Source organism: Danio aesculapii, chromosome 2 (genome assembly GCF_903798145.1).
Source record: "Danio aesculapii chromosome 2, fDanAes4.1, whole genome shotgun sequence".
In the NCBI taxonomy this organism is placed as follows: domain Eukaryota; kingdom Metazoa; phylum Chordata; class Actinopteri; order Cypriniformes; family Danionidae; genus Danio; species Danio aesculapii.
Window position 1 is genome coordinate 36,757,017 of NC_079436.1, and position 19,240 is coordinate 36,776,256.

At 34.5% G+C, this 19,240-nt stretch overlaps 1 protein-coding gene across 1 annotated transcript in view; it reads right to left on the minus strand.

Annotated features, from left to right (window-relative positions):
• Positions 1–227: 227 nt before the first annotated feature.
• LOC130245607 (guanine nucleotide-binding protein G(I)/G(S)/G(O) subunit gamma-7) overlaps positions 228–19,240 on the minus strand; it is a 53,736-nt gene continuing 34,723 nt past the window's right edge. Inside the window, exons 3-4 of the mRNA XM_056478362.1 lie at positions 5,696–5,817; positions 228–3,167 (exon numbers count right to left, since the gene is read on the minus strand). Of these exons, the coding sequence (XP_056334337.1) occupies positions 3,042–3,167; positions 5,696–5,776 (207 nt within the window). The 5' untranslated portion in view covers positions 5,777–5,817 and the 3' untranslated portion in view covers positions 228–3,041. The remainder of the gene's footprint in view (positions 3,168–5,695; positions 5,818–19,240) is intronic.

A 19,240-nucleotide genomic window follows, 5' to 3' on the forward strand; every position in this document is an offset into this window, starting at 1 on the left:
AACAGGTTTTGAATATGTGAAGGGTGGGTAAATGATGACAGAACTTTCATTTTAGGGTGAACTATTCCTTTAAGCATTTGTGCAAATGAGACTGCCCCAAAGTTCACCTGCACAACCCACATGTTTCACAACCCACGTGTTTTTTTTTATCAATGGTCAGACAAAAATGTGTGTCATTTCACAAAAAAAAATCAGTCAAGAATGTTTAATAAACACATTCGCATCAATGCAGAGTAACATTTTTGTCTTTATTTTATTTCATCTACTTTTTTCCCATATCATCATTTTTAAACAGCAATATCCACAAAATATTAACAGTGTGCAAGAAAACATGATTTATGGCACATCCGAGAAGAACAATTACAAAAAATAGATATATTTCTTCATAATCAAGGCAGAAAGATACATATGCATACACAGGAAAAAACACAAAGTAATGGGACAGGCTGAGATTGAAATCTACTGGCTAAGGACTCAGCTACAGATATTACCCACACAAAGCCTAAATCTCACCTCTCATGGGCATGAAAGAGCTCGATGGTGTGTGAAGTCGGACGACGTTTTGGGAAACGAGGAATTGAGGTTAAGGTATCATGGCCTCCTCAGCACCTTGTGTGTTCTCGCATAATAACGGACAAGCTCCCTCGTCCTAGCGCTAGCAAATAACAGGCCTCACAGCTAAACGACTGCAGGGTTTTATTAAACCTAAGTGTAGGGTTAGTTAGCGTACTTCAGGTTAGCGCTATACTTTACAGCACAGCGCATTATGACACCAAGAGTCAAAGGGGAACTCAATTCTAACAAGCTAGCTAACAAGCTAGCTTAGCTTAACTGGCTTTCACAGTGTTTGCTCCAGTTTAATACCAACAAATGTGGTATGCAAATTTGGTTGGTGGCTGGTAAAAATCACACTTATACTGCTAGCTTAATTGTAGCATTAGCCTAGCGCATTTCAGCACTTTGCACTTCTCCAGAAAGGCTTTTCCCTTTGTGGTAACATTGTTAGCAATGGAAAGAAATTCTAATGTTACACTTGAAATGATTCAATTATAATCCTTCATTATATAATGCAGTGCTTCTTCTACAGAAGTATCCCTCTCTTGAGTTATTCTCAATGCAGAAAGCATTACTCTGAACTTTACAGGAAGTGATGTCACCGGAGCTGCTCTGTCCACTGTTAGATGACTCATAGCATCTTGTGAGCTCCGTACGCCTTAGTCATTGTTAATACGGGAGCCGATGACAGCATCCCATGGGCCACAGCGATCACAGGCCCCCTCTGTCCCACTACGAGACCCTTTATTCCTGCACTGTGTTGTTATTTTCCAGCATACGAAGCAGGACAATGGGGGAATTCTGTTTTTAGTGCTTATCTGAATACTGGGGATCATCACACGCGAAACCGTCACTCTAGGCGGCTCAAACCAGCGCATGCATCATGTGCTCACTGCACATTCAGAGTCGTGGCTTGACCTTGCCACTCATCTTTGCATGTGACTGCTCAAACTGAGCCAAACCCGACGGCCTGTTGCATAACACTAAACATCCTGCTCTTTAGATAGACTTATCAACATGGACCACTTCATGAAATGAGCCTCGAACAACACCTTAAGCACCTTGTTTGGGCACTGTGTCAATAATCCAGGTTAACGCATTTACCGTTACTTACTGAGGCAGTCTGGCAATTCCTTTAGCATTAAGCCTCACCTTAAAAGAGGACAAACTGAAATGGTTAAATATGAATGGAAATATTACACAAAGATTACAAAAAAAGATAAAACATCCACAAAAAAAATATATGAATGCGTTTTAGTTATCAAACACTGTACAGTATCATACTCAATGACCAGATTCCATGTTTCCATAGAAAGAAGAAATCGGAACAAACAAATCCAAACAGCTATTCTCAAAGTTAACACCTCTGAACATATCCAAAAGAAAGTTTTTACATTTTTTTTCCTTCTGTATGGATTTTACAATCAGGTTTGGTTTCAGAGAAGAAGAAAGAAAAAAGCAAGTTGGCCTTTGAGGGCTTTGACTTTAAAATGACTCAATTTTGTGGGGCACGTCCAAGCCTTTACTTTTAAGATTGTACATATTTTTATCTATTATTATTTGATATTAAATGTTGTCCATTAGCTTTCAAAATATCTCTGTTAATGCTTTTTTTAATATTTCATATTAATATCTGAAATAACAGGGCTCTTTTTCTGTACAGAACTGCACTTTAGGAGAGGGTTGGGAAGGATGTTATTAGGCAAATATAAAAAAAATTATTCCTTTATAACTAGTGTTCGAAGATTCTGAAATATAGTATAAACACTATAGAAAAAAACGCTTTAAGCCTAATGAGCTTTTAATCAATGAAAAGTAAAACTACAGCTCACAAACAGACTGAGAAGAAAAGAAAACGTAAAAATATTGGCAACTCTGGTTAATGTCTTGAATCCCTTTGTAAAACATGAAATGTGCTGTTTTTTTCTTTTTTCCTTTTTTTGTTGTTTGTTTTTTTTGATAAAGGTAAGCATACCTGGATTCAGTTTTGGCCATACAAATCTAAAATGAACCCTTAGCTTGCAGATTCAACGTAACAATGCAGGGTTAATACTGAACAACCATTTACCACAGTGTGACTGGGCTAGCCAGCTAGTCAGTCAGCAGAAACATGACTGTCTTCCTCTACTCTCCTCCATCACCTATGGTAACAAGGTCAGCCGCTGCACTGAAAAATATGCTGGAGCGTCGCTCAGTCTCTGTGCAAGCTTTTGAAATAGTTTACAAATTCGAAATCTGCCACCTCCTGTTAAGTGCGTCTATATGCATGAATGTGTGGATTCATTCATATAGATTCACTCAACGCCAGGCTACATGAACGCTAGGTATACAGATATTGCCCCTTTTTGTTTTTTACCGAGAGAGTGTGGCGTTTATTTTCTGGAGAATACTGTGGATCCCAGGTAAAAATAACTGTTGGACTGAATCGCCCATTGGGGATGGGCATCGGTTAAGTGGGACTGAGATAGCTGGGCTAGACAGAGTAGCTATAGAATGATGCAAGGCTTCTTGTCTTTGAACGGGTTCTCTGAGGTGGGAACCCCGACCAGCAGAGGGTCGCTGCGGGCGTGCTGCTCACAGTAACTCATGAGGTCTGCAGCAGCCTTCGACACCTGCAAGAGGGACAAAGACAGGGAGGAAGAGGCGGTGATGAAAATATTTCTTCCTGTGTTTTTGTCACTTTGACTTTGGACTTGTACTTTTGGGTCTCTTGGTTCTTTTGGCCTGAACCAATGATATATATAAGGTGTTTTCCCACTGCATGGTATGGCATTTTTCTATTGCATTTCACACCTAGTACTGGTACTTTTTTTATAACCATCTCAAGTAGGCTTCTGCTGTCAAATTTTCTTGGTGCAATTGATCGCTGAAGCTTTTATCACTGTATACGCTATTAACGTGATATTGATATGAGGTGCAAAAAAGAAGAGTACTTTAACAGGTATAACCAAAAAAAATACTTAGTGTATTTGCTTTATTGCATATACATGTTCAGAGTGAACAAATGTTTCAAACCAGAAAAATTGCAAAAGGATGATAAAGTTCAATTGGCAAAATTTTACAATAACATCTCTTTAGTAAATATTAGTAATGCATTAAAATAAGCAGCGAGATATAGCCTTCTCATAGTTAGATAAGTTCATTTTAAAAAATACAACCAAATTTAAATTGTTATTATCTCCATTTAATAAAAGGATTAAAACTTTTGATTTAATTGTTATTTCGCATTAACTACGACATTAACATCAATAATAAATGCTTTTGCAGTTAGCATTACATTAACTGATGTTAACAAATAGTTACTTACTGGACAGAGTTAATGAACAAAATGCCAGATTAACATTAACATTTGAATTAAATTGCTTAATATGTATTTACAGATTTGGTGTTAGCAATTATTCACTGTATTTTGATGTGCCCATTATATCAATATCATGCATGTTCATTATCTTTATTGAATGTTGACATATGACTCAAGTGAGGTCCCAAGCAACCTGTCCCATTACCAAAAGGTGTTGTGGTACCAACTCAAATAAAGAAACGTGAAATAGAAGCATGGCATCAGTAGAAGTGGTCCAGATATTTCCCTCACTGGTAGCCGAGAGGGCAGATGCGATGAAAACATTTTTCAGGCAGTTTTTAGTTTTATCATGGCAGTAGAATCGATGTAACTACAGTGATATTTCCACCCACTTTTTTAGTAGAGGAAATCTAAATTGAGCCAAGCAAAACCAAACCAAAGCAAGCCGAGCTGTGTTGTGCTGAATCTTACCGTACCACGCAGTGGAAAAGAAGCTTCAAGCCACAGTCAGAATAGATTTTGAGCATGCAAAATTCTGTTGGACACTACTTCGAGATAAAATAAAAGGATGTGACACTTATAAAAGAAACGACTGCTCCGTATTTATCTTTTTTGTACGTTTTGATCTCTTATTGGTCTCACATATTCATGTGAAGTGCATTTACAGGTAAGAATCTTAAACTTTGGAAAGCAGCGACATGTAAAACTTGTTTCCAGTTTTCCGTCTGAAGCATTGGCATGCGTGTGGAAGTCAATGGTGCAAAAAGTGCATAATTTGCAACAAAACTCTTATTAAACCCTTACTTATTTTTTACTTTTTATGCAGATTTCCATTATCTGAGAAATCATAAAGAGTTTCTAAAAGAAGTAAATGAGTCAAAACAGCATAATGAATTTCTCCATTACATCCAGAAAATAAGTTTTGCTGCATGTTGTGTCCATATTTCTGTTCTTTAGACCCATCAAACAAACCAAATATGTCATGTGTGAATATGCAATTAGAAACAAGCAGAACGAGAACTGGAAAGGAAGGGGAGGGAGAAGGAGGTACACTGTAAAATGTTTGCCATTTTAAACAAAAAAGTAAAATGCTACAATAAAAGCTTGTTTATTTGTACAGATTTGTTTATCATTTATCATTATATGTCATTTTACGGTTTAAAACTTTTCAAAAGTCCACGTGTGACACTTCAGATACAATTGTATTTCATAAAAACATTGTTTTCTTTTTCTTTTTGTTATTAGTAATGTACATTAGAGTGTTTACACTGTTATTTAGTGTTGTTATTGCCATTTGTTATCTTGATCATATTTTGTTTTGCACTGTCTTTACAGGAGTAATATTTTGCACTTTGATTCATTGTGAACTTCAATTGTGCAACACTGTTTTGACAGATTATTTAGCTCTTCCCATCGGCAGATTATTTTGCTTGTTTTAAGGGGGGGAAAATTACTTAATTTTGGCATATTATTTCTTAAAACAAGACAATATATTATGTTTGTCTAGATAATGCTTCTAGATTTAAGAATTTGTAGATATGTGGACTCATTTTTATTTTAATATGATGATTAATATTATGATTTCAGTACAAGTTGATAAAGTCAATTTTATATCACCATCATAAATACGGGTGTAAGTTCTGCAGCACTTCATACATTGTCACAACACTTTTTTAGGGTAATTTCTGGCAATCACAATGCCATTTTTATACATAATGTAAATATATAATACAACAGTAAATGTAGGGTGGTAACCATTATGTCACACCAACATAATAAAAAACCCCATTGTGATTGGTTGATTTCGAACATGTTACACTGAATAGTGAATCTTTGTACCTTAATACGCTCGATGCCTGCCTCGATCCTCAGCTGCTCCACCAACTTCCTGGCCTGGGCTATGTTATTAGTCGTGGACATTCTCTGCCATCGGTTATCGAGCCAAGTAAAAGAAGAAAATTCTACAAAACAAAAACAAAAGTGAAACAACATTAAAACAGAGGCAGAATTTAAAGCATGTCATATAGGAAATGTATGTGACAATGAGATAAAACACTTCCTGATGTGTTTTAAAATGTATAGCATACTTTGACAAGACATATGCAAAGCGTAAAAATTTGTTAAAGGAACAGCCTGGAGTAAAAGTGTTTTAATTAAAGAGATATATTACTTACATTTTTAAAAATAGGGTTTTGGTATGCATTCATGGGTCCATGAAGAACCTTTAACATCTATAGGACTTTTCCATTGGACAAAAGGATCTTTATGCTGGCAAAATGTTTCTAAATGATTCTTTTTAAAATAAAATAAAAAAAGATTCTTTTATGCCAAAATTTAAATAATAATTAGTGTAAATTTGACAATTTTTAAAAACATTTTTTGTTCAACAAAAGAAAGTCTTAAATAGGTCTATCACAATAATCAATACATCGACTTATCGCACAACACATGGACACGACCTCAATCAGTTTTGGTTATGCAATAAATATCGGCCATACATAAACAATTCTAGCAACATTTTAGCCAAGGGCGTAGATTTCCTTTTGATATTGGGGGGGAAAGTTAAAGAATTGTCTGATAAAAAGGTAGTTTAATAAAGACGTCTGTTTACTGAGGGCTTATTTGTGCATAATCACTTACATATTCACTAATATTGCCATTTATGCACTTTGAGCTCAAAGATGACTACATGTCCATATTCGTTTCCTTCTCTGAGCGTGCAAACAGAACAGCACATGTTCTACTTCGCACTTCAAAAAAAACTTTAGTAAACAAATTAATAAATAAATCAAATACAATTAGTAATAAAAACAACATTAAATCAAGCATGTCTTATGGTGCAAAAGTAAGTTTACATGATTTTACTTTGACAAGGAATGGATGCAAACTTCTGGAAAGGGGGAGGCATATGACACAACCATTTTATCTCAATTGTTGTTTTTTCATAATCGCTGTGGAGGCAATGAAATAAAAAAATGTTTTATTAATTGCACATCCATGGTTACTATTATGGTGGATTGTAGCGAACTTGACTTCAAGTGACTGACACTTTTCTTTGAAATGCAGCTGCTTATGTCCATGTCCAGGTCTTGCACAGTAAGCCTGACTGGAAAATTTCGACAAAGCATTATTTTACTTTGGAGGCGATTAAATTATTGGTGGAGACATTTTAATTAATTGGTGGAGACACGTCCCCTCCATCCATGCCAATTCTACACCCTTGATTTTAGCTGATGCGTAACATCTCTATCTCTAATGGAGGTGTCAGTGTCAGTATGGCTAAAAAACACTATAGTATTTACCATAAATTGCTTTAGTATATTTTCATGTGGGTGTCTGACAACAAAAAATAAATCTGGTAGCAGATATTATATAATGGTATTATATAATGAGTAGCATAAAATGGTCTTAAAATGACAATAATATTGTTTATTGCGATATATTTTGGTGCAATATTGCAATATATTCTACAACAAACAATAGATATTGTGACCGGCCTAGAAGGCTATTTCTATACAGTAATTTTTGGAACATGGTTCTTCCAACAGCAAAGGTGAGTAAAGATGAGTAAACCATTTTAATCTTAAGGGCGGAACTGTTCCTTTAAGATTAAATCACGGCAAATACTTTAAAATATTCAAGCATCCAGACTAGTTCAGCCATAAATTATTTATATCAAGATATCTGTCTGACAACTCCGACCACACAACCACCCAAAAACATCAGTATAGACCACCCAGTCGCAGAGGACCATCAATCAGACAAACAGTACAACTGAAAACAGGTGCGTCTGTCCTCTGAGGCCAAGAGCTTATTTTCTCCTTCCATGTATTAGGACCAAGTGTTCTGAAAACAAAACAAACCCTTAAAATACCCTTAAATCGAAACAACTTAGCAAAATAAGAACATTTCCATCGCAAGCTTGACTTTCCAGTGGGCTGCAAACAACACTGATAACTTTAATTCATTGCCTTTATTTGAAATATCCCCTTCAGTGTTTCCCCAAAGCAAAAATCATACATGAACAACACAGAGCCCAGTAAATGTTCCCTAAAGCATAAACCGTTTGGACAGCACTCGTAGCATGTGATTTGCTCAACACAGACCTTTCATACAGCTTCACCCACCAAAAGGTCATTTCAAGAACCACTTAGCAACACCAAGTAGATTTTAATATCAGCACACCCACAGAGAAGGGACTATCAAAGTGGCCGCAGAAACAGAGGAAACACTGGAGCCTCTGAAAGGTTTGCTTCTTTCTGGAAACAAACATGCTCCTTATACAGCCTCCTCCCTTTTCTCCATACACACGAGCGCCCTCCCAAAACCAGTGCTGAACCCCTGGCATTCCAGGACGTTCCTAGAAGGGGCCGTAAGTTCTAAACACATGTTGCTTAGTGCCTGGGCTTTGTCTTCTCACAGAAAACACAGTCTCTTTCACAGCTCCATGTGCTGCATTCCAGGAAACAGGCACAGCGGCCCTGCATACATAATTGCGGCGCTATAGAATACATTGCCATATTCATTCAAACATGCAGGTCTTATAAAAGACAGTGTCTCTCTGCACAGCTTTTTTTTCCAACCACATCTTCCATTTTTTCTGAAAGAAAATCGTGGATACACAGAGCCATAGTGTGTATTGAGCTGACTGCTGTGATTTAATCTGCTGGAAAATAGTAAAGGTTTATAGGTGCAAAAAGCAAGAAATGAAGCTTCAGCATATTTGGATACGGATGATTTTTTGCATTTAAAAATACTATATTATTGTTTACTGTATTACTGTATTATTAAATACTGTATTATTGTTTTTTTAAATAGATGGATGTAATGTTAAAGGTAATTGTGCATTTAGTTGTGAATGTAAAAAGTCTGCAAAGTTTCAAAGATCAAAATGTTATTTGTCTTCCAAATGCAAAAATTGGAAGACAGGTAAAAAAAAAAGCTACAGGTAAACATTATTGTGTGTAATGTATACTGTGCATTTAATTGCATTTAGCCACTTTGTTTGCTTATTTGCATAACTTTGCAAATTATGCATAATTTTGCATAATATATATTTTGTATTTATATATTTATTGATTTTATTTATTTATTTATTTATTTATTATATTTACTTATTTATTTTTATTAAGTGATTAATTTTATTTAATTATTTTATTTATAGATTTTATTTACTTTTTTATTTTTATTAAGTGATTAATTAATTAATTAATTAATTTTATTTATTTATTTATTAAGTGATTCATTTTATTTAATTTTTTTATTTATTTATTTATTTATTTACTTATTGAGTGATTCATTTTATTTATTTATTTCAATAATTAATTAATTTATTTTATTGAGTGAATAATTTATTTTCTTTCTTTATTTATGTTATTGAGTGATTAATTTTATTTATTTATTTATTCATTTAATTTATGTAATTAATTTAATTTTTGAGTGATTAATTTTATTAATTAAATTTATTTATTTTATTCATTGATTTTATTTATTTATTTATTTATTTCATAGATTGATTTTATTTTATTTATTTATTATTTTTGATTGATTATTTATTTATCTTATTTATTTATTTTATTGAGTGATTTTATTTATTTACTTCATTAATTTTTTTTATTGATCTTATTTATTTATTTTATTTATATATTGTTTTTATTGATTAATTGATTTAATTTTTTTATTTATAGATTGATCCTATTTGTTTATTTATTTTATTGAGTGATTAATTTTGTTTAGTGATTTATTTTGTATTTTTGTTTATTTATTTATTTATTTATTTTATTTTTTTATAGATTTATTTTTTTATTTTTTCATTTATTGATGGATTGATTGATTTTAATGAGTAACAGATTGTACTTATTTCATTTATTTATTTATTTATTTTTATGTAATTTATTTATTGAGTGATACATTTTATTTATTGATTTTGTTTATTTCATAAATTGATATTTTAATTGATATTATAAGTCATTGATTTGACTTATTTCATTGATTGATTTTATTTATTGATTGATTGGTTTTATTTCATAATTCACCATCACCATCAGGTCATCTGCATTGATGACAATAAACCTCACTGGGACCCCCCTCCACCTCCCGTCTCTTCAAAAAAAAAAACTTTGGATTTACGCAAATTACAGGGGTCCCCCATTGAGCTTGAAAAAAATAATGGAAATACGTATTACTACAGAAAAATCACTTCCCCTAATTACTTACAAACAATGCATAAATGAATAAATGCATAAATGAATAAAATTTTAAAAAGAAATGGCTGAAATAAGTCGTCAGTTATTCCAGTTTTGCATTCTGCTAGAGATGTAGATTTAGCAAATACTTATAACCAATAAATCTTTATATTTGGAATCTGATAAGCAATAAAAAGACTGATGCGAGTCTTAACTGCAGAAAACACATTAACATTTTACATAGGAATGCCGATGTCTGGCCACTGATGAGCATTTATCAGAATTATACAGCACGCTACACAAAGTGATTTAAATGAATGAGATCACAAGAGTCACAAGGCAGCGGTGAGTGTGCTGAACTCATAGATCTGTCTTTTCTCCTCCGAGTCAGTCAGGATTATTAACCATTATCCGTGACTTACACACTGCTCATTCTCTGTCTCTGAGCTGGAATCAGGCTCACGTGCAATCACACCCTGCTCTTTCATATAACTCTGCAGCGCTCGCTGAGTAGTCTCCAAAACAGGCGCCTCTTTTTCTCCAGTCTGAGTAATTCTGATTTAGCAAGGAGGAAGAGGAGGAAGAGGACAGGGCATTGGAAAACTGCACCCCACCCTTGAGCCCAACTGCTTTATTTTAGGCTAATTTGAGCTACTCTGAGCTCAACATTATTTAATAGAGAAGCAAAAAATACATTGAATACATAGGGTTTAGGTATCAATGGGTCTCATAAACTAATAATAAACGTTTTACACAATTTATTAAAAAAATAAATGCTTTTTTTTTTTTTGGAAATACATAGACTATTATTATTATGATTGTAGTGTTTCTTTACAAATCAACCACTGACATGGCATGCAAATTTTTATTTAGCTGTCTTTTGAATCCATGTGTATAGGATTATTTAGACAATATTGTCATCTGAGTTTTTGCTATTCTTGCATGTTTTACAGCAGTCAGTTCAGAAATGGCTGATAAGCTGTACTGAAAGGCTAATGCTAATGATAAACATCAAAATGTGCATTGCATTGATAATGTATTTGGCTAAGCAACTACAACCTTTTACCTTCTTTTGAAATGTCTTTGAGCTCCGTTGAGCCGTATTTCACATTTCATATTTTGATTTCATAACATAATATTGTGCAAGTAACCATGCGGGAAAACGATTAATCGATTATAATCCGTTCATTAATCCTAATTTCCATGAAAATGAATAAAAGTGGTCTGTTTCACAGCCACAGTGCAAATTCCAGCTAAGAACTGTAACTGTTTATATGTATCAGTTGATTGTATTGTATTTCACTGCATAAAATACCTAATTTACTACACTGTAAAACCCAACAGTCAACTTTCCCAAATGAAATGAGTGTAGTTTACTCAAAATTGACAAAGTTAATTCTACTCATTCTTTGAGTTCTCTTCATTTATTGGGTTTTACTGTGCTCAAATTGCTTTGTTTACTCAAATGGAATAAGTTCACAGTACTCATTAGGAGTAGTTTTTGAACTTAAATGGTTTGTTGCAATCGGTTTCCTCAAATGGTTTGAGTAACCTTAAGTTTTTGGGTTTTACAGTGTAATGTTAACAAACTGAACATTACTGTAAAATGTTCCCAGTAAACAGGCCATGTCACAGAATCAGTCATGCTTTGCATACTTTTCTCTTTCTGACCTCTTTGGTATGTCCCTGAAGCATGTAAAGAAGCAGATAAATCTGGGATACAGCATGTAAACAGTGGTCAAGCGAGAATCTGAAATATGTATCACTCTGTTTGGTCACAGTCTGCTCTCCTATGCAAGGCTTTATTTTCCCCCTCAAGTTCAAAGTGAGGCGGCAGTTCCCGCCAGCTCTCCAATCGAGCGCCAGCAATAAATGAAAAAACCCCAGACTCTAACGGACACCTGGTGGCAACGTGCCGGCGCGTTCAGTAATCTCAGCAGGCTCCAGATGCTTCCTACATTCCCGCTCTTTTAGCTCTCGGCGGGAATTCTGAATATGACTGTTCTAAACAAGGAGCGGGAGGGAGAAAAGGAGGGGGGCAAGAGAGAGAGAGAGAGGAAAATAGAGAATGTTCTGGCTGACAACAAGACCTGAGCAACGGCCCATCGAGACTGACCGGGAAACAAGCCTCATACTGGGATCTACCAATGAAATTTGATGTTGTAGGCCATTGGAATTTGTGCTTGCTCACTATGTAAATGTGACAATAACAGCTGCTGATACGAGTCTTATGTTACACTAAGCTGTTGTTACTGAATAATAATAATTTAAAAAGCTTAAAAATAGCTTTAGCAAAAAAAATGCAGTCAAACTGATCAAATTTTAAACATTATTGTCATTCTTGAGCTAAAGCTGATGTTTGTAACGTTAAACATCAAAAAATGTACGATGAATTCCACAGAATCATTTAAAACAATTGGGGATAGTAAAACATTTTTTAGGAAAAATTCAGTAAAACAACATTGTAAAACAGCATTACAACTTCAAATAAAAACTATTTTTAATTTGATTTAATGATAGAGTCACATTCTAATGTCACATGACCCTTGAAAGTAGTATACTATAGTAGGGCTGCACGATTAATCTAAAAATCTATCTCGATTTCGATTAGACCCTACACATACACAAATGTTTACACAAATGCAGAGCACAGACGCTCTTGATTCTGGAGGTATTTAATAATATTATGACACTAATACTAAAATGTTTAAGGCATTTTACAATGACCAAAACAACATTTCAGATATTTTACAATGTGCTCAGCCTGCTGGTTTGTCCATTCACACACATTTTTGTCATCACATGATCTCTTCTAACAAAATCACATGACTTTTCTGTGCATACTGGAATTTGTTTGGCAAAAGTGTTTCCATAAGAGTTTTATAATCTTTAAAATCTCATAACATAATCTTTTCTTATCGAATAAAAAGTTTATCCTATTCAGTTATGATTTTTATTTTGTATGTGCATCTTGGCCTTTCCATCAAGCGTTTTTTTTAATGCGTGGATGGAAATGTACTTAATGACAAATGACAAGCACATATCTTAAACACAATAATTCCACTGTAGAATTATGAATAGTTGTATTCTGATGTCATCACTTTACTGTGTCTTGTCAAGTCCACTATTCCAAGTCTATACAAAACTTAGCATTTTAACCAACAGTAAACCTACACATAGGCCTAATTTCATTATTGTTTTACCATATGCTTGAGAAATACCAATAATAAAAGCCTACTCAGATTAACTTTTATTTTACATCTACAGAATTGTGAGAAAATCGTGATCTTGATTTTAAGCAAAAAAATAAATAAAAATAAAAATCGTGATTCTCATTTTAGCCAGAATCGTGCAGCCCCAGAGAATAGTAAAAAATCATTTTGTTGAACAGAAATGTCAAAGGAAAAGTATGTCTTTGAAAAAGAAATTATAACATTACAAACATGTTTACTGTCACATCTGATCTATTAAATGCATCCTTGCTGCTTAAACATATTAATTTCCTTAAGAGAAAAAATTTGAATGAAAAAAATGTTTTTGAATGAAAATAATTACTACCTGCAGATTGGCGGAATGGGGAAAAAGCATCTGATTTGATAAAAATCTGTGTAGTACAGGATGAGTCATCAATATTTCAGTCAATCTGCAAAAAGTGAACTTAGTAGCACACTTAGGCCAGTCACGATATCCATTTTTGTTGTACGATATATGTGATGAATAATATTATAGTCATTTTAAGACCATTTTATGCCACTCATTATTTAATGCCAGAATGAGGATTTAATATCATCAAAACGCAAGTACACTCTTCCAAAGGACACATAATATTTTATTCTTAAGAATATTTAATTTAATTATAGCCATTTTAACAATGTACTAATTAGGCATTGGAATTAAAATATGAAAACGCATATCCTCAGCTAAAAAGTTGCTAGAATTGTATTTTATGTATGGGCAATATATATTGCATCACCAAAAATGAGTGAGGTTATCCTCATGTGTTGTGCGATAAGTCACTAGCATGCCATTAACCAAAAAGCAAATATTGCAAGTACATTTTAGCACATTGCACACAGTGAAAGTGAAAACTTGTGGCAGTAAAATGACATAACATTTTATGCACGCTATACAAGAGCAGGGAGTTCATTGCGAGTTTACAGAGTAGCGCTGCAGCTCTATTCTGACTTCAAATAACCATCCCCGTTCCTGACAGACTCAAAGTCAGCTGCTGCAAAGCCTCTTCCAAAAAACAGAAACTGAAAACACCCAGCGCTTGGTCAGCTGCACACACAAATGCCAGAAGTGTTTTCATCAGCTTTACAGGATTTTCCAGCATAGCAGCACCGTTGAAGGGGGAGGGAAATGAGGGGCAAAGGAGAGGAAATGAATGGGATTTCTCATCTCCCAGCTGAGATCACGTGACCGACTGTTTGCTCACGTCAGCATGCATGTGCACACAGGGGTCACAGAACGTTCGTAAGCTTGCGTCTGACCGTCAGGGTGTGATGGGTGGGGGAAACAGACACAGACAGACTCGTGACTATGGACGACAGAAAAATAGACAGTGGGAGACACAACTGAAGTGGGTGGAAATTGTTTGGACAGGCTTATAGGTTTTCCCTGCAGGACCATTACTGAGTTTTGGCAGACAAAGTGTTGTGCAAAAAAAGCAAACAAACTGATCCTTAATTGTGGGCCACTTGATAAAATCTTTTACAGGATCAGATTATGATGATGATGCTGAAGAATTCTTAAGGTCGCTGTCGCCAACACGCCTGCTGAAACGTTTGATCAGACAGGTGGAGCTGGCATTGCCGGTGTGTGCATCACTGCGTGGTACCTGCACCACCCTGTAAAAACTTGTTAAACAAAGAGGCGGACAAAAGAGGGATTTAAAAAGATCTGAACAGCTAGAGTAAAGCCACTTTATGATAATACCTCTAAATGAAAAACGATTGCTCAGGAATTCATTCAACTTTTGGTAGGAATTGGAGGAATGCCGTCCGATGCAATTTTCGTTGAACGTTGCAAGAAGCTATTGTGACCGCAAATCCAGTTTTCACCACACATGTGAGCCATAAATACTCCTAATGGGATACTAATGCAACATGTGATAGTGAACGGACTAATAAATAGGTGTCTGCATACTTTTTAAAGTCTATTGCTGCATAGAAAGATGAAGCAAAACAATTAAGTGTTGCAATTTTTTGTGCGTATGTTAATGCTTCAGTTTTATGACGCTGACGTTATGGAGCGATTATAGGAGCACTATGAATGTTTTTTTACATTAAAGGGCACCTATTTTACCCCTTTTACAAGATGTAAGATAAACCTTTGGTGTCTCCATAATATGTCTGTAAGGTTTCAGCTCAAAATACCCATCAGAAAATGTATTATAGTCTACAGAATCTGCGCATTTTGGTGTCTGAATACATTGTAGCTGTTTTTGTAGCCTGTGGCTTCAAATGCAAATGAGCTGCTTCTCCCAACCCATGCTTACAAGTGCATGTCTGCTTCTTCTGCTTTATATCAGATAAACAGCAGTCAGTGATAGTGACAGACACGGATGAAGCTGAAATACAGCTCATTAGTTAAAAATACCAATTAAATTTATTTCATGTAATTGTGGACTAATTTATTCAAGCCTTTCTGAAACGATGAGTCTCACAGTAATGCCTTTTGCAGTACACACACACACACACACACACACACACACACACATATATTAGCGTTAACTGACACCATGCGGCCATGGTGATTATAGCGGTTAAGATTTACATAACAATTTTACTGTCTTTATTACAAACATGCTCTGTTTTAAAAACATTTTAAACCTATATAAATCACAGAGAGTTGAAACAGCTATTTTAATCCCAGTTTATTTGCAAAAAAAAAAGTGGTGTGGACGCATGTATACATGTCATTATAGAAACATGGCGCCTGTCAATCAATTCGATGGGCGGGGAAAACTGCGCACCTACGTCGCATTGGGCCTCAAAATAACTGTGATTTGGGTCCTATTTTAACATCAGGAAATTTTAAAAAAGGAGATTTGTTGGATTTCTATCCCTCCAATATGACAGTGGACACACTATACGTTAGGCATTAGGTATGGGATTCCAACGATATGATAACCCTGGATAAAAATATCACGGTTTCACAGTATTGTGATTACTGCTCTGAAATATATTCTTTTTAAATGTCTGGGTAAAAAACTAAAAGTTTTTTCCATTTTGAACACAATGTATTTTGTTTTTAGAAATATTTAAAATATTTTGGAACAGTAAGCATGTCAGGCTAAATAATTCAAATGAATCATCGACTTCTGCTGTCTTCATTAGTTTCAAAAACACAGATTTCATTACAATTTAAAACAACATCTTTGGATATCTTTTCTGGAGATACTGTTGTGATAAAAAACAACAGCAACCAAAAAACGTAAATAAAAATCTTACATACAGCTTAGGAACTGTATAGCAGAAAATTTTGGCGGTTTTAAAACCTTGATTTTTCCAAACCATGGTATACCTTGAAAACTATTATCGTCCAATGCCTACTATACATACACAGTTCTGTACAAACAGCTCAACAGCTCTGCCCTTTAAGGTGTCTCTAAAATTACATCAGTGGTTGAATAACGTTTAACTAGATGAATTTTGTTGTTGTAGATACAAGATCTGCATCCTGTTGCCTAAAATAGTGCATGCAACTTTCAATCCACACACAGCCTCACCCATCCCTTCCAGCGGAACCATGGGCATACAGTAGGTGAGAGTTCAAAGTGGCTATTACCGCCGTGGCTTATACCGCCGCCGTTTGAAATAAATGCTGCTCTGTTTTTAGTGTAAGACCGCAGTTTGTGAAAAAGCCGCCAGGGGGCGCAAAGGGACGGGATGCGAACGGAAAGAAATAGCCTTTACAGCAGCTTTAAATATGCTACTGTGCTTGTAAATGATATTAAACAATAGGTCAAAGCATTATAAGTCCTTCATTAATCATTTAAAATTTGTTAACACACTTTATTGTAAACTTTTTAAGTGCAAAGAGGACTCGTTTTGGAATTGAAGAAATAAAAGACAACTAACATGAAAGCACAAACATTCAGTACAATAAGTAGTCTTAAATAAATAAATAAAGCAGTCTTTTAGCCTGCTTTTAGTGTTTGCCGTTTTGATAGGACTAAGACAAGACTTTTTCATTTATGTTTTTATTTATGTTTTTATTTACATTTTCGTTGTTGATTATATTTTACTATCTTATTTTATGTCTGAATTATTGTACATAATAATAAACGAATAATGAAAATAAATTAAAAATCTTAGCTGATGTTTCGGAGTCTAAATAATATATAAAAGAGAAATGTTCTTTTAACAGTCCCTATATATTTAATCTTTTTCTTTCTTTTTTTCCTGTCATTTCTCTTCAGCAAATTATATTTTTTAAAGCTGCTTGATTCTTTTAAAACCGAAAGCAGAGCCCGTCAATTGGTGTTTTTCCATAAGATACGTTTATCCTATGATAATTTATCCTCTGATCCTTTTGCATAAAGGTTTTAATAAAAAAAAACAGGTCACTTAATTACTTTCGATGTGCTAAAATATTTGTTAAACGAATGTTATTTAAAAAAAGCATATGCACATATTACAATTGTAAAATAGTCTAAAATGCATGGTCTAATCAGAAATAAAGGAAATTAGTTATATTTAATGCATAAAATAGGCTAGCCTTTTTATAAATTGAGTTTAATTGATTTTAAACTTTTAATTGCATTTTAATGTCCTGTATAAATAATAAAAGTTGCATCAGATTGACGAAAAAACGAATATTAATACCTGCAAACAGGGCCACGGTTACTTTTTTTTCACTGACTGGCAAACGCGTCAGAAAAAAACTGCTGAATCTCTGCGAATATTTGGTTAACTTATAAAACAAATGTCTGGTTTAGTGATGTTAGTAATGCATAGAAAAATGCAAAGCAGAATTCTCCTGAGCTCATTAAACCACTGATGACAGCGACGGAATCACTGGCCCACCACGTTCTTACGAACATATTTTATTTATTAAATGTATTATTTCATTGACCTGAACATAACCAGTTATAATATATGGTTGTTGAATTGCGGTAGAGTGTGAATGGTATTGAAGAGCGGATTTGTTTGATCTGCTTTGTTAGTAACGGGCAATTGCGCTAATCAACCACAAGGGAGTGCTGCGAAAGAAAGTTGCATAGTGTCACTTTAACGTAAAAATAAGAATCTATACTCAACTGTCATCTAAATATTATGTACTGAACTTGTACACTACCTTTTTAACTTAATAAACTACAAAAAAGTCGTCATACGAAGTATTTTTTTAACCAAGGCTGAATTTTAATTGATTTAGCAAGAAAAAAGGTAATACTGTGATATATTCTAATATTTGAAGAAAAAAAAAATATATATATATTTGAAATATTTTTCAAAAATATAATATTACTTTAATGAGCAACATGGTGGTTCAGTGGTTAGCACTGTCACCTCACAGAAAGTCGGTCGCTGGTTCGATTCTCGGCTGGGTCAGTTGGCATTTCTGTGTGGGGTTTGCATGCTCTGCCCGTGTTTGTGTGGGTTTCCTCCAGGTGCTCCGACTTCCACAGTCCAAAGACATGCGCTGTAGGTGAATTGAAACTAAACTGGTTGTAGTGTACAGTATGCGTGTGAATGCAAGTGTGTATGGGTGTTTCCAGGGCTTAATCTGTGTTGGAACAAGCCAGATCGGGATGCGGCACCTCATTTTACCAATCCCCCACCTCACACGCAGCACCGCCCCGCTCTTCACTTTCATCCGCGACACTTCTCCCTCCTCTGGTAACATGGCGGATCCATTACCACAATCTGTTCCGGGACCTTGTCATTTACAAATTAAGCACCGGGTGTTTCTCAATACTGGGTCGCAGCTGTAAGGGCATCCGTTGCATAAAACCTATGCTGGATAAGTTGGCGGTTCATTCCGCTGTGGTGTCCCCTGATAATTAAAGGGACTAAGCCAAAGGAAAATGAATGAATGAATGAATGAATATTATTGCTTTAATTTAGAACAATAGAACAAATACCGCAAACATTTTAAACAGTGGTCTGATGTAAATAATTAATTTTTGAAGTATTAAAATATTTTGAATTAAATATTTTTTAATAAAAGGAGGACAATGAAACGCTTACTT